The 16,164-nt window shown below is 46.4% G+C and overlaps 1 protein-coding gene across 1 annotated transcript in view; it reads left to right on the top strand.

The window, feature by feature from the left end:
- The window catches only part of LOC106934130 (insulin receptor substrate 1-B), a 63,060-nt gene that overhangs the window by 21,683 nt on the left and 25,213 nt on the right, over positions 1-16,164 (top strand). Inside the window, exons 2-3 of the mRNA XM_015013840.2 lie at positions 1,209-1,510; positions 1,682-4,853. Coding sequence (XP_014869326.1) covers positions 1,209-1,510; positions 1,682-4,853 — 3,474 coding nt within the window. The remainder of the gene's footprint in view (positions 1-1,208; positions 1,511-1,681; positions 4,854-16,164) is intronic.

Here is a 16,164-nt window from a genome sequence, read left to right as displayed (position 1 = left end):
ACCCTAAATGAATCTACAACAAATTAACCGCAGAGGCAGACAACTTTCTTTACACCATGACTGTATATGAGTCTTTACTCGTTCAGCTGTCAAGAAAACACTTTTCCTGTCAATACCAGATGTGGCAGACTAATGAGACAGGTTCTCAAAATTTTTCTAGAAGTTTTTCTGCTGTGGTTTTGACATTGATTTATCCTGCTTGGTAGAAGGATATCATGTTCAGACATGTGTTCAGTCTGGGAACATAATGAACCTGGAAATGTGGGACACTGAAGGATAGTGGTCATGTTTAAAGATATTTAGTTGGGGAGTTACCTAGTCCACCCAAAACATGAGTCACATGGTTTTTATTTTTATTTTTTTTTTCAATGCTAAATTACTTTTCGGGAGACAGATGTTTTGTCTTTTGTGGGTGGAAGTAAATGAGTCTAAACATAAACCCTGTTCTTCACGAATCCCATGGCATGACAGAGCGAAGGTACTTTTTAGAGGATAAACATCACATGCTGAGCCTCAATAATCTGAACAATACAGTGACTTTAAACCCAAAATATGCACGCAAATAATAATAATAATAAAAAAAAGTAGCTAACCAAGTCCTCTGCCTTTGTTAAATAAACATTTTGAACAAAGCAAGTTGAAGACAGATCAGATTTTCTGCATTACTGCATCCCTGTGGAAAGCTGTTCCCTCAGCTGCAAACTGTTTCACAGAGAAACTTTTGTTTTAGCGCATCATCAATTTGCTTTAGTTTCAAAGGAGGTTTACTTAAGAAGCATTTTCCATGGTGGTTTGCCGGAGATTTTTCCATAATTGCGGCTTTTCTCTCGCAGTCATCATTTTAGTGCAGCGCTTCAATTGTTGACTGTTTGGCTTTTCCATACCGGTTGTGGGTGTGAGGCTCTTGAGATGCCAGTGTGCTTGACAAATGGGACCTCAGATATGAGGCCTGCAGGTACTCTGAGGCGGTCTCACAAGCTGATACATGCTGACTTTGTGCTCAAGATCTGATTTAAAATCTATTTCAAAGCCCCAGCATAAGCATGGCACTCATAAAAAAAAAAACCCTTGCCTTCCACCAAGAGTGGTAGCTACATTTGGTAAATTATAATATGTGCATGAAAGTCAAATTCACTCCTTGATTTTGTTCTTTGGTGCGTTTCATTTTTCTCTCCTGTAACCTGCAAATGTTTTTTCTGTCTTTGAAGGTAAAAACCCTAACGACAGTGCGACTTCAGGGGACTATGGCGCGCCAAATCCAGGACCTGCGTTCAAAGAAGTTTGGCAGGTGAAGGTGTGGCCTAAAGGCCTGGGTCAGGCCAAGAACCTGGTTGGCATCTATCGCCTCTGCCTTACCGACAAGACAGTAAACTTTGTGAAGCTGAACTCCGACGCAGCCGCTGTGGTGCTCCAGCTGATGAACGTCAGGCGTTGCGGACATTCGGAAAACTTTTTCTTCGTCGAGGTGGGACGTTCTGCTGTGACGGGCCCCGGCGAGTTTTGGATGCAGGTGAGCGTGTGACTTGGAGTAGTGTGTGTGTGTGTGTTGGGTTTTAACATTCTCCAGTTGAACAGCTCTAAAGAACCAGTGAACAACACTACAGGAAAACCTGCATTCAAGCTCAAGCACTATGCGCTGTTTTAGGGTTTAATCCGTTGACTTTTATGTGTTGTGTTCTAGGTCGATGATTCTGTGGTGGCCCAGAACATGCATGAAACCTTGCTGGAGGCCATGAAAGCCCTGAGTGAGGAGTTTCGCCAGCGCACAAAGTCTCAGTCAAACTCTGGTCCTGGAGGAGGCGCCACAGCTTCCAATCCTATCAGTGTTCCTTCTCGCCGCCACCATCCCAACCCCCCTCCAAGCCAGGTGGGCTTCCTCCGCCGTCCCCGAACTGAGCCTACCTTAGGTGCTAATGTGGGAGCTCCGTTAGGCAGTTCCAGTGCCTCTCCCACACCTCGGCACAGCTTCCCGAGGTCCCGCACCGCCAGCGATGGAGGGAAAAGTGAAGATGGGATAGCAGGATCCAATCCGCTCCACGGTGTAAACACAAGTCCTTCTACCAATGGTTCCTGCTCTACCACCCCGATCCTCAGGTCAAAGTCAGCCCGCTCAGTACCAACCACTGCTGCTAAAACTCCTTTTGGGTTGATGCGTTCCATTTCAACTCCAGCCCCATCCCCATCACCGGCCCCAAGTCTCTCGTCCAGCTCTGGGCACGGATCTGAGTTTGGAGCCATCACATCTGCTGGTGCTGTCCCAGGGTCTGGTGCTTATACTCGTGTAGCCTCTCATCATACCTCAGTCTCGTGCTCACCCAGTGATTACGGCTCCTCAGATGAATATGGCTCCAGTCCTGGAGATCACACGGTTCTACCCTCTCCAAGCCTGCCAGGAAGCTCTGTCAGCAGCACTGGCAGCCAGTGCCTTGGTGAGGATGGAGCGAACTACATCCTAATGGGTCAACGAGGTGGGAGTAGTGGTGGTGTCAGCAACAGTAATCAAGGCAACATGATGTCCAGCTCCCAGCCTGTGCCTGGAACACCAACTAATGGCTCACTGCCCCAGACCAGGAGAGTACTGCGTCGATCTTCTAGCCGTGAATGTGAGGCTGAACGCAGGCTTCTGAGCAAGCGTGCATCCTTGCCTCCTATGGCTCTGGAAAGACTGGCCCCACACCAGCGCAGAGCTGAGGAACCTACGGATGAAGATTCAGCTGATTATGCCATTATGTCAAGGAGTACCAGTCGGGAGTCCTTTGCATCTACCTGCTCATCTATTCAAAGGGAATCAACCTTAGGCTCTTGCGTAGGGGGAGGAGGGTACTTGGACGTAGCAGGAGAGTTAAAAACTGATGGTGGTCCAGGAGCAGTTGCAGGTGTGGACAATGGGTACATGTCCATGCTACCAGGAGTCACCCAGCCTCCTGTTTCCTCATGTCAGACAATGACTATCTCTGTTCCAGAATCAGATTCCAAGCCTGCTGATGACTACATGGCCATGACCCCCAACAATAGCGTGTCTCCCCCGCAGCAGATTCGTCCCCTGCCAGTGTCTGACGGCTATATGATAATGTCACCCAACAGCAGTTGCTCCCCTGACCAGCGTGGAAGCCTCTCTGAAGGTGCTTGGGTTGGCAGTGCCGATAGCAGAGCTGGTAGCGACTACATGAACATGTCTCCCATTAGTGCACCTTCTGTGAATGGCAGTCCCCCTCAAAATGAGCACAACTGCCACTTGGATACCAGTTTCCAACAGCCACCCCCAAAGATGGTGTATTCCTATTATTCCCTTCCCAGATCGTACAAACATAATCCCACTTCTGGGCTTTTTGACGATGGGCCTGGACGAGGTAGACGCCCCAATGGGAACTGTAGCAGAGGGGGAGGTGGCAGCAGAAACTCGGGGGGGCATCTAGAGCAGACAGCAGGCAGTTCAGGGACTGGACGGCACCAGTCACTCTCTTCGTCCTCATACTCCTCCAGCTCAGCTAGCAGTGAGAGTCTTGGAGAGAACGATGACAGGACTAACCAGGCTCTGGGTAATGTGACAACTGGTTCTCAGCCCAAAGAGGTGAGCAAGATTGCTCAGAGGCGGAGCTCTGGTGGGTTAACAAAGCAAGGTAGCCACTTTAGAAGCAGACCAGTAAGCCTATTTGTAGATGTATCTAAGGCCAACACTCTTCCTAGGGTCCGTGAGAACCCCTTACCCCCAGAACCTAAGAGCCCTGGAGAGTATGTGAGCATTGAATTTAAAGGGGAGCAGTGCAGCCGGACTGGTGTAGGAGTTGGGCGAGGTAGAGGCCTGAGACATGGATCATTGCTGAATCATGGCTCAAGTCACCAGCATTCTCAAAACAGACCAACTCCATCTCTAGAAACCTTTATTCCCCTGTCTCATAGTCCCTCTGACCCTGTCTCTCCACCAACTCCATCAGAGTACGTCAACATGGACCTCGGCCCTTCACCATCCCCTTCACCCCATTCCAATACCCAGTTAGTTTTTCCACCTTTCCACACCCCTCCCACACCCCCAGTTCTTGCTCATGCCCCTAAAACCTGTACGGAAGGTACTGCTAGTCTGTGTCAAGGGACTGTTGAAGTTGCTGAGCCACCTCTTAGGAAAAGCAGAGACAGTGTTCCCTCAGTGACTGAGACAGAGTCTCCTACATCCTGTGGAGACTACACAGAGATGGCTTTCAGCTTGAACAACAACACTGCCCCTCGGTCATCGCCAAGCGTCTCCCCCAAAGTCCCCTCTCCTACAAGAACTGATCCTTCTGTTTCAGTGCTCTCTCGGGGTCTAGACTTCCCTCTAGGCAAATCAGGACTGAACCCAGACCAGGGTGCTAAAGTAATCCGTGCTGATCCCCAAGGACGCAGGCGGCACTGTTCAGAAACCTTTGTGGCCACACCCTCCCTGTCCACCTCTGCGTCTACTTCTTCTTCTACTGCCTCCCTCTTTCCAGAGCACACCCAGGCCGTCGCCCGCCGCCTCGGCTTTGAGAGCATGTTGTGGGGGAACGGTGCCGTCACTGATCCTCCAGCTCAATTTCCACTCCCTGCACAGCAGTCACTTCCCGCAAACAATCAGACATTATCCACGGAGCAGGGTCTCAACTACATAGACTTGGACTTGGTCAACAAAGAGAGTCCCCACGCTGGTCTGGAAGGCGCCACAGGAGGCCAGCCCCAATCTCGGCTGTTCTCTGTTCTTGGGTCGGGCTCCGTGGTTGGGGGAACGGGGGCAGCAGCTGGAGGGAGCAGCAGTTCAAGCCTCAACACGTACGCCAGCATCGACTTCTACAAATCCGAGGAGCTACGGACACATCAGAACGGGAACAAAGAGGGAACAGGTAGGAATTTTAACACTTACTGGAATAGTTTTCACGTTTCTAATTTCAACCTTAACCCTTTGCAGCTGTCTTTGCTTTTTATAAGATTGAAAGTGAAAAGAATATGTTCTGAAGATAATCCAGTGTCTTTGACCAATGCTTGCAATTAAACCATAACTGGCCCCAAATTAAAATACAGACAGCTGTCTTACTCATAAGACTGTCAATATACCTGCATATAAAGCCTAGTTTGGCTCCTCCAGCATTGATTCCCATTAAGGGCCTTAATCTTCTGCTTGTGCAGGATTTAATTAGGGTAGGCCAGATAGTCCAGTCATAAAAACAATGAAAAGAAATCTATGTTCTGGAGATCTTTCTCAGTTTTATTTCTCCAGTGTTGAGCAATAATGAATTGTGACATCTTTTTAAGTTTTCCTGTTGGTGTTCATCTTTAATCATCATTTGCTGCTTATATATGAGAAGAATTATTCTGCTCCGGTTGAGCCTTTGTGCGTTTTTTTTTCTTTTTTAAGAGAAGAAACGGTCAAGCAAATCTACCATATGCGCAGGTTGGAGCAAAGGGAACCATTCAGCCTTATAGAACAGATGCATTATTGTCCCAGTAGGAAAGTTCTGCTCAGTTGGTGAACACATATAGCACAAGCCATTTAAATAACTTAGGCATCATAATATCCGTCCTCTGAAAAGACAAATGGCAAAACAATAAATACATAACTGATTAAAAATGTTCTCGTCAGTCTTCCTATTGAAGCATTGCGCTTCCAAATTCAGTTCGGCTGACCCTAGTTTTGATTGACTTGTCTATATAAAATCCCTCACTGTAAGCCCAGAGCATCGGAAAGGACAAATGTTGTGCTTTGAAAATCATATTCGTATTACGATGAAACATCAGAAAATATTCACTTTCACATTTCGTTTTACACAGTTTGAGCTACAAATAGGGCCCAATAATGAGATACAAGCTTTTTCTTTTTCTTTTCTTTTTTTTCCAGAAATACGTATTGCCAAAACTATGTAAAAAAAAAAAAAGAGGTTTCAAAAAGTTTCACAGCCATGACTTAGTGTTTTCCTGGAGCATCCCAACTTATCTTGGGTTTCTCTCTACTGCCTTGGTGCAGCTGTTTTTGGCTGTCATCTACAATTTCCCTCCACAAGCCCCCTGTTTCTCTGTCAGATTGGATAAGTGGCGTTAATGGCCGGTGATTTTTAGGTTTTTCCGGTGATGTTTAATTGGATTTAAGTGCAGACTTTGACTGGGCCACTGAAAGACTTTCACATACTCCTCATATAGCCACTCCTTTCTTATCTTGGCTGTTTTCTAAAGGTAAATTGGTCTGACATCTAGTGCGCAGTGGAGCAGGTTCTCTATATTCCTATATTCCTATATTTAGCTGATGCCAACCCACTGTCTACCCAGACTAGTTTGTGGCAAACAACCTCCCCACAGCATGATGCTAACACCACCATACTTCATGTATGATGTGTAAACCCCCTAACCATATCACCCCAGAACTGATAGGATTAGGTGTAGAAGATCTATTAAGTGTTTTGTTTTGCTTTTATTGTACCAGAGGATTTTGCTTGCTCTGGTCTGGTGCTTTTTCAGACTGCCATGTGCGTTTTAGCGAAGAGCAGCTTCTGTCTGGCCTGTCAGATCTGGTAGGTAAAGTGCATTAGCAACGGTTGACCTGCAAGATATTTCTCCCATCTCCACAAGGGAACACCTGGTTTTCCATCTTAGTTATAGTTGTGGTTTTTGCTACCTCTCTTCCCTGGGTACTCAGTTTGATTGCGAGCATGGATATAGAGGGTCTTTGTAGCTCCAATCTGCTTCCAGTCTCAAACAATGGAGACCTCTGTATTTTTCAGGACACTTCACGCTGCTAGAACTGCTTTGTGTCTTTCCTCAGATTTATACTTTGACACAATCTGGTCTCTGAGATCTTCAGACAGTTCCTTTGGCTTCACTGTTATCTGCTTTATGCACTGACTGTGAGGCCTTACATCGACAAGATAATGCTTAATCAGATGAACCTGGCAGAGGTGGATTTCAATTAGGCTGCAGAAGTATTTCAAGGACGAACATGTCATGAAAAGGGTTTGTTGGTGGTGAGGTGGAGAGAACGCAGAGACCCAGGTATGAAGATGATGATTTTAATTAAGATGACGCTTGGAGTAGTCCATACAGGCAGCACGGCAGAGACTAGCTCACAGCTAAGTACCGGTAGCAACTGATTAACGGAACTAACATGCAAGCAAACACAATCCGGGACTTAGCAGTACGACCGGAGAGCAATACAGCTTGACGCAATCCAGGACTTAGCAGTACGACCGGAGAGCGATACAAGTATGACAAACAAAGACAAGGACCCGACGAGGAACACAGACAACAGGAGGGTTTAAATACACACGGGGTAATTAAGGGAATGAGACACACCTGGGGAGCAATCAACGGGGAGGACAGGACAGAGACTCACAGGAACACAGGACTGAACACAGAGAAACTCAAAAATAAACACACAGAAACACGGAACCTAACAGTACCCCCCCCTCAAGGGCGGATACCAGACGCCCACAAAAACAGAAAAGTCCAATAACAAAAAACAACCCAGCAGGGTGGGCGGAGGGGCGATGGCAGGAGGGCTAGAGTCCAGAACAACAAAGAAAAACAACCCAACAGGTGGGCGGAGGAGCGAATCCGGCGGGCGTCGCCGGCACAGAAACCGGAGTCCCAGAGGCGGGTCCGGCAGGCGTCGCCGGCGCAGGAAGCGGAGTCCCGGAGGCGGGTCCGGCGGGCGTCGCCGGCGCAGGAAGCGGAGTCCCGGAGGCGGGTCCGGCGGGCGTCGCCGGCGCAGGAAGCGGAGTCCCGGAGGCGGGTCCGGCGGGCGGCGTCTCCGGCGCAGAAACCCGAGACGTGGAGGCGGGTCCGGCGGGCGGCGTCTCCGGCGCAGAAAGCCGAGACGTGGAGGCGGGTCCGCCGGGCCGGCAGGAAGGCCGGCTGGAGCAGACTCAGGAAACTCGGGGGGAGCAGACTCTGGAAACTCGGGCGGAGCAGACTCAGGAAACTCGGGCGGAGCAGACTCAGGAAACTCGGGCGGAGCAGACTCAGGAAACTCGGGCGGAGCAGACTCAGGAAACTCGGGCGGAGCAGACTCAGGAAACTCGGGCGGAGCAGACTCAGGAAACTCGGGCGGCTGCGCTCCGGCAGCAGACTCGGGGAGCTCGGGCGGCTGCGCTCCGGCAGCAGACTCGGGGAGCTCGGGCGGCTGCGCTCCGGCAGCAGACTCGGGGAGCTCGGGCGGCTGCGCTCCGGCAGCAGACTCGGGGAGCTCGGGCAGCTGCGCTCCGGCAGCAGACTCAGGGAGCCACAGAGCAGGCCACGCCACTAGCCGCGCCGCTTGCCGCCCAGGCGAAAGTCTGGCTGCCTGAAACCCCAGCACCAAGGGGACGGTGGCGACTGGAGACGGGCGGACGGCGGTGGCTGGTGAGGAGGCAGGAACTGGTGGAGGTGTCGGGCAGATAGCGGCAGCTGGAGTGGCTGCTGGGACTGGCGGAGGAAACGAGTTAACGGTGGCGGCTGGAGGTTTGGCTGGTGCAGGAGACAACGGAGAGGCTGGAGAGATCGGAGCTGGAACAGGTGAGGTGAACCTTTGTTTATGCTGGAATTCTTCGTAGAGTTCTTCCACAATTTCTAACATAAACGGGTTTCCTTGAAACATCTTGAAAAAAATTTGAAAATCCTCCTCAAACTCAATATTGTAGATGTCCTTGGATTTAAGGAAAGGGTATACGGATGAAGCCGTGGCGGTGGTTGCTGGGTCCATGATGTTCCTCACCTCGGTCTGGTCGGGTCCTTCTGTCATGAAAAGGGTTTGTTGGTGGTGAGGTGGAGAGAACGCAGAGACCCAGGTATGAAGATGATGATTTTAATTAAGATGACGCTTGGAGTAGTCCATACAGGCAGCACGGCAGAGACTAGCTCACAGCTAAGTACCGGTAGCAACTGATTAACGGAACTAACATGCAAGCAAACACAATCCGGGACTTAGCAGTACGACCGGAGAGCAATACAGCTTGACGCAATCCAGGACTTAGCAGTACGACCGGAGAGCGATACAAGTATGACAAACAAAGACAAGGACCCGACGAGGAACACAGACAACAGGAGGGTTTAAATACACACGGGGTAATCAGGGGAATGGGACACACCTGGGGAGCAATCAACGGGGAGGACAGGACAGAGACTCACAGGAACACAGGACTGAACACAGAGAAACTCAAAAATAAACACACAGAAACACGGAACCTAACAGAACAAGGAAATGGGACCTGCTCAATTTTGTGTGTCACCGCAGTAAGTTTGGATGGTCATTCACCTGTTATTTTATTTAAATCTTTACATTTATTATAAATTGAAATTTTCCTAAAACGTAAAATAGTCACATCTGTCTTGGAATAAGTTTGTAGCAATATGGAAAAAGTAAAGACTTTCTGGCATCCAAGAAATTGGAAAACAAAACAAAACAATGGGAATAATCAAAGGAAGTGGTTGAAAAGAGTATGGTTCCTGCAGCTATCAATGACATTTATGTTTTCATTTCCTACATCTACATCTACTTTCTTTTATTTTTCCGTGTTTACATCCATTCTTACTGTAAGGCGCATTTTTCCAGCCTTTGAAGGACCACCCCAGCTAAACAATGACTAAACTAAGTCTCCACGAGACATTTCGTCATCGGAGAAGCATTCTCTTTGAACCGCTGTCTGCACCAAATGATGGGTACTTTCTAAGAAATAAATGCTTGCAGCTAAAGCAGATAGCAGAGACTGTAAGTGGATATTTGGATTTATATGCATCAGTGAAACACTTGGTAGCCTTCCACACTGTGGCTTCTGTCTTGTTTCTGAAGTAGCTCCGCTTGCCTTCTCATGATTTGCACTGTAAGCTGCGTTGGAATTAAGCCGCTCGGGAGTTTAGTGGTAAACATTTCATAGCTCGGCTCCACAGATGGATTTAATGAGGAATTTAAGGCATTAGCAAGATATTCATACGGGGGTTGTTGTGGTTTGTGTGTGTGTGTGTGTGTGTGTGTGTGTGTGTGTGTGTGTGTGTGTGTGTGTGTGTGTGTGTGTGTGCGCAAGGAAGCCGAACTTGACGGTTGGTTTTTATAGATTTCTCGGATGGAAATGAGCAATCAGTAGCCCGCTTCCGTGCAACAACGTGTTGGATTTATTGCCAAATGATGGCTACGTTGGTGAAAGCATGGGGTGTTTTGAAGTAAAAATGGTTGCTGGGTCCCACGGTGGGGCCGTTCGGCGGCCGGGAATGCCACGGGGCAGCATGGGTTGGGGGGTGTTACACGTTGGCTGTGAATGTTGAGATGGGGCCAGTGTTTCACTCACACTGCTCTCGAATACTTCTGTAGAGTGTTTCCCCCCCTGCTTTCATCCTCTGCGTCCAGCATCCCCCTCGTCCCTCTGCCAATAAATGATCCTTTTGTTTGCGTGTGTTTGCTCCGGCGCGCTGGCAGTCCTCAAAAGCGACAAGTCCCCAAGACCAGTGGCCTCTCCTGAGACACTTCTCCTCAGCAGCCTATAATTTTCCCCCTTTCAAATGTTGTTTTCCTCTCTCTGCGTCCATCTTCATTTTTTTGTTTTTGGATCTGTGCTGCTTCCCTTTGTTTGTCCGTCACACGGTTTGTCCTCGGCTGACATCTGGGCTGATGGATTTTTGGAATTCCTCCCCTCCCCTGTTTTTGACGCTCGCTCTATTCAACGTTTTATTTATTTATTTTTTTATTTTTTTGTTTTTACCATTATGCAGCTCTGCTTCCTCTGCTTCCACACAGCATTTCTAACCATCCTGTTACTGCCGTTTTACAAGTCTCTCAAACTGAGCTCTCATCCTTTAGCAATCAGCAGCGTCGAGACACAGCTTTTACCCCCAAAAATGTACAGAATGGGTGTGTTTTTACGATTGCTTGTAATTACAGGGGAATTTTTCTTCCTCCAGCAGCCATAAGCCAGTATAGGTAATGACTGTGTGCATGTCCCAGGGGCGAACACCGAGGGGGCCAAAGGCTAAAATTAAACATGGGTCGTGTGCCAGAAATGGTCCTATTAGATGCCAGTTATGTAATGTGTAAAAGGAACCTCATGGTTAAGATAATGAAGTGAACTGTTTCACTCTAAATGATGCCTGCTGTAGAAAGATATTTAACTTTGAGGCAAACGTTTTAAGCCAGGAATATTTATTCCCAGCCACAGGAAATACTGAGCTACTTTAATGTGGGGAAAGCCCCTCGAAAAAAAAGCATTAAGTACTCATTTTATTTCCAGGTAATTTATTGAGTTGTCTAGAGATTTCCAGATCAGGGTTTGAGCCACAATCATTTTGTTAAAATACATGCAATTTGTGTTGGGAAAACTCCAGTAGCTTTCTGTTTTGATATGTTTCACTGAGAGTTTGTTCACAACTTTTTTAACGCAGTTAATGGTATTTGAACAAAAGCTACAGGAAGAGTTCTCATGTTTCATTAATTTAGCTAGTCACTAAAATTTAGTGACTGGTGTTTCAGCTGCTTTCCCAGACAGCAGGGGGAGAAAAGCTGCAGAAGGATAAAATAAAAAGTTTCTTTAAACCATTAATACAGCTTGTTAGTCGTGCACAAGTGTTGTTTTCATGAATTAGGTTTAACAAATTGTGGCCCCTGAGCAAAATCACAGATATTAATTACACCTGCAGTTGGTATCAAGAGCTTTAGTCAGGCACCCATCTGGTACTTTTTTGATTTCTAATTTCTCATGGGTCAATTTTTTTTTTCTTATCAAAAAAAAAAAAAAACTGCTCATTTTCATGAACTTTACCTCCTAAATAAATAACTCCTAGCAGTTTGCCTGTGTGTTGAATGAAATGCTCCGAAAAGAATGAAACATGTTAATTGTTCCTGTTGATTTGAGAACAAAACACTTGACATTTTTATTTTTTTATTTTTTTATCTACACCTCCTCAGTTCACTTACTCGACACGGACTTAAATCTGACACAAACTTCGAGACTCGTGTAAAAAAAAAAATAACATTTGAAATTTTAATTGGCAATCCTGTATTTAATCATTATGTCTTCATGTAGCCACTTAAAAGTGAAATGATAATCGGCTGAACACATTTGTGCTTTGCAGCACCGTGACAAGCAGCCCATTAAGTGCGCTCTTACTCTGCAGAAAGCAGTCTGCCTGTGTGCGACAGACCCGTCTGGCAGGGTGTGTAATCCACGCCGATGCTAGTTTAGACTGACAGCACTAGTAGTGTTACGTAAAACACAAGCTCCAGGATTGGATGTGACCCCTTCCTCCTCCTAAAGAGGGTTAGGCTCAGGGCATATACATACATATATGTTTACGTGTACATGTGGTTGTTTATGTGCTGGGACGTCTTGCTTTGTGCTGAAGGCAGACTGCCTCTCTCAGCACAGTGACTCACAGTGCCGCTCACATTAATGCAGAGTGTAAGTGCATACAGATGTGCAGCAGAAACAGCAGGACTGAACACGTGGTGGCTAAATCCAGGGTTGGTAGAAGTCTGAATCCCGAAGCGCTTCATGCAACTTAATTTAGATATTTAGATGCTTGTGTTTATTTAGCGTAGACTTTACATAACTACTAATTCATCCTTCAAAGGTTCTTCTTTTTCTGGTTGTTTCTTTTTTTTTTTTTGGAATAATTGATTGTATAGTCTGGGTGGCTCAGCCCCACCGACTTATGATTATGTAACTCATATTAAAATGGAAATTTGCTGCAAACTCAACCTTCGTTCATTAGCCTAATTACAGCATTACACAACGGGATTTACCCAGACAGAGTGAAGCAAAAATAAAGCCATGTGTTTGCATGGGGACGGCTGCCAGGCCCAACAAACTCCATATTCCTGTGTTTATCTTTGTTTTATTCCTCACACATGTATTTAGATGTCTGTGGGACAATTTCACCGAGCAAATCTGCCAACGATCCATTTGAGGGAGCTGGAGCGTGTTTTTGTTGAAGTCAAGGATGCGTCCTTCTCTGAAGTCCAGTCTCGATTTGTTTGGGTGGTCTGCTCAAGAAAGTGACGTACTAACTTCACCCTCGGGAACAGCTACCCGCTGTTTGGGTTGTTTTTTTTTGTTTTTTTTTTTGTGGGAGGCCTTGAAGGGTGTGTGTTCGTCCGCACGCTGCACCTGTATATGCCGGAGCGCTCGAAGGCTCCTGGCGCAGAGCGTGCGATCACATCATCGTCTCGTCTTGGTCTTCTGACTCGGTCTGATTAGGGAAATCCGAGGGACGGAGGTGTAATCTGGGCTGAGACCGAGACGCGCACACAGACGGCTCTGTGACGGATGATCGGGCCGATGCCCAGAGCTGTTGTAAATATGCAAAGGGCTGTGTGACACGGTCTGGAGTTCAACAGTACAACTACACAGCAGCTGTAAACTATTATGAATCTGTGCAATTTAATCAATTTCCCTTTATTCTTTCTTTTTTTTTCTTCAAAATATGGCGAAATATGCATCATTTCGCCATAAAAAAGCAGTTAAACACTGACGTTTCAAAGCTGCTGTCTTTTAGTTCAAGCTACAATATGGCTGAAAAACATACCACGACGTAAGGGTTTCATATCAGTCGATATTGATAATTATTGATTAGTTTTAAATAACTGAAATACTTTCAAACTGTTGGTGTCTGGCCTTTCAAGTTTCATCCATAATTTCCTCTTGAGCTGCTGTTCTCATTTTCTCCTTTCACTCTTTTTATTTGTAAGCAGTTATGAGGCACAGTGGGGAGACCTTTAGACAGCTGTTGCTCAACAGGTTGTTGCTAGGTAACCAAAGAATGAGTGAGTTGCTCGGTAACCAAAGAGTGAGTGAGTTGCTCGGTAACCAAAGAGTGAGTGAGTTAGTTCATGCCACCAAACTTGCTTAGCTGGCCATGAGCGGTTGAGAGGCTAAAGTCTGTCCTTTGCCTACATCCCCCAGAATGCAGTGTGGTTCTGGATTGAGGTTCAGTGAAATTATTGATCGAATATTATCTGTTGGCATCGATCATGTGTTTATCGCGACACGTTGTTTTTGATGCATTGCCGAGCTCCAGTTCAAGTCTAGATGGGGTCTTAAGCATAGCATGAGAGTCGTGTTTAAGGTCATGCCACAGATAGGTCCAGGCTTTGACTAGGCCACTCTAAAACCTTCTTCTATGTATTTTTAGCTGTTGGACTAGCTGGTGTGGTTTGGATCTTTGTTCTACTGCATCATGCAAGCCTGACAGCTGGACATTCCCCTTCAGGAGTTTGAGCTGGAAAGCAGAATCCATGATTCTATAAGTCAAATGAAATTAGTCCCAGGCCTTCACACTACCGCCACCGTGTTTGAGTTGTCGAATGCTACACTAGCTTTGCACCAGATAAAGCAGGATATTCCTCTGACGAGTTTCACTTTGTCAGTTTATCAGGTCTGGATCAAGCTAGTGAAACAGAACCAAAACCCTTTGAGCGTGACAAGAAACCTGGAACAAAAGAAGTCTGCAAGAGGGGGACAAGCACTTCTTTTTAGCGCTGTCAGCTGTTTTTAGCTCCTAAATCTGTTGGCTCTGATTGAGCCTGCGATCAGCTGCTGAACAAACCCGCTTCTCCGGCCGGTGATCTGACGCAGCAGCGTCTTTGAGTTTTTGTGACCAGAAATTATTTCTAAATAGAGTTAGTATGTTTGTAACTGAGCAACAGGTGGAAACTTGGTAGTCTGCAGCAACTAGTGTGGGAGGGGCTCCGGCACTCTATGATTCAAACAGTTTGAGAAAAACCGCTGCCTCTTTCTCTGGCATCTTGTTAAAAGGAATTTAAACATGAACGATAAAGAGAAGGAACGGTTTTATTAAGCAAAAAAACTTTGTTTACCTCGATGCCAGTTGTATCAGTATTTACAGCTTATTGTGCAGCTTTATTTTTTAGGTTCTGTCTTTTCTGCTTCAGATTAACAGTGCTCTGATTCTGATGCAGCGGAAGAAACAGAGGCATTTTGGCTCTGCGTGAGGAATAGAGTCTGAATCTGCAGTGCGTGGTCGCTTCATGCACCTTTCTGCTCACTAACCTGACTCATCCTGCTGATTGGAGGAGCAGCACTCAGAAAGAAAATGAAGTCAGTCTGCGTCAGTCCGGCGTTGGCTCTTATTGACTCGCTTCCACATCAAAAATACAAAGGAAAGAAAATATTTGACTCCACAGAAACAGTTTGACGCAAATCCTTGTTGCCTTGGCGAAAGCTGGTGATGAAACCTTGTGTGTGTGTGTTTTTTCCCCCCTCCCTCTTTGTCTCTGTCACTTCTCCACCGCCAACAGATCATCAACTCACTTTGCTTTCGGTTAATTTCCTCCCGAAGACCTCGACCCGGTCGGACCTCACCCCGCCCCCACTCACCGTAAATTCATTGCGCTGTCGCAGAGAGACCGTCTTGCATTGTCACACCTGTCAACGCCTCTTTATCTGCTAATTCACAACTGGCGTGATTCATCGTCGGCAAGGTTGAGCATGGATGTACGAACTCTCTCAGGCGTCACGGATCACAGATCAGATGAAGCGATTGTTCAACGACGCTGTTCGATGATGCAGTGCGAAGGAAGTTACTGGACTACAACCGATAACTTTTTTTTTCTTTTCTGTGAGTTTATTTTATTAGCCAATTATCCAGGTGAAGCTGAGCCTCATTAAATACTGCAAAATTGAAAAAGATAAAATCCAGAAACCAGCTTATTTTGTTTCTCTGTAATAGCAGACGTTCAATTGCTCCAAATAGAAAAACATATAAAGCATGGGTTGTTTTCTGATTTTATGTGTCCTGATTAAACATATTTTAGAAATAGATTTAACAAAGTTTTGCAACATTTTCTGACCATGGTGGCCTTCACTGAGGTCTGTTAGTATTTAAACAATTAAGCAGAACTATCTGACTTCATCTTTTAGTCATTTAGAATTGAAAAATTCAGATTTTGGTACATAAACTTACATATACAACAAATACCTGCTTCAGTTGGACCTTACCTTAACATGAGTGATAGGTGGCACTGACAAGCGGCCCAGCAACAGGTCAGGGAGGGGCAGCTTTACTTCATGCTTCTTTCAGGCGGAGAAAACTCAGTTCGAACAAGCCTTGTTTCTGGTATCCTATTAAAAAGGCTTAAAAAATCCTTAACAGCCATGTCATGAAAATGTGGTCTGATTTGTGGGTGTAATTAAAAACCTCAGCTGAAGGCTTTGGACTGTTGAAGGAACAAACGAACACACAAAC

This window comes from Poecilia mexicana, unplaced genomic scaffold (genome assembly GCF_051168715.1).
Source record: "Poecilia mexicana isolate PSO_F unplaced genomic scaffold, ASM5116871v1 scaffold_18, whole genome shotgun sequence".
NCBI classification, from domain to species: domain Eukaryota; kingdom Metazoa; phylum Chordata; class Actinopteri; order Cyprinodontiformes; family Poeciliidae; genus Poecilia; species Poecilia mexicana.
The sequence above is the reverse complement of the archived record's forward strand: the minus strand, read 5'-3'. Positions and strand labels throughout refer to the sequence as shown.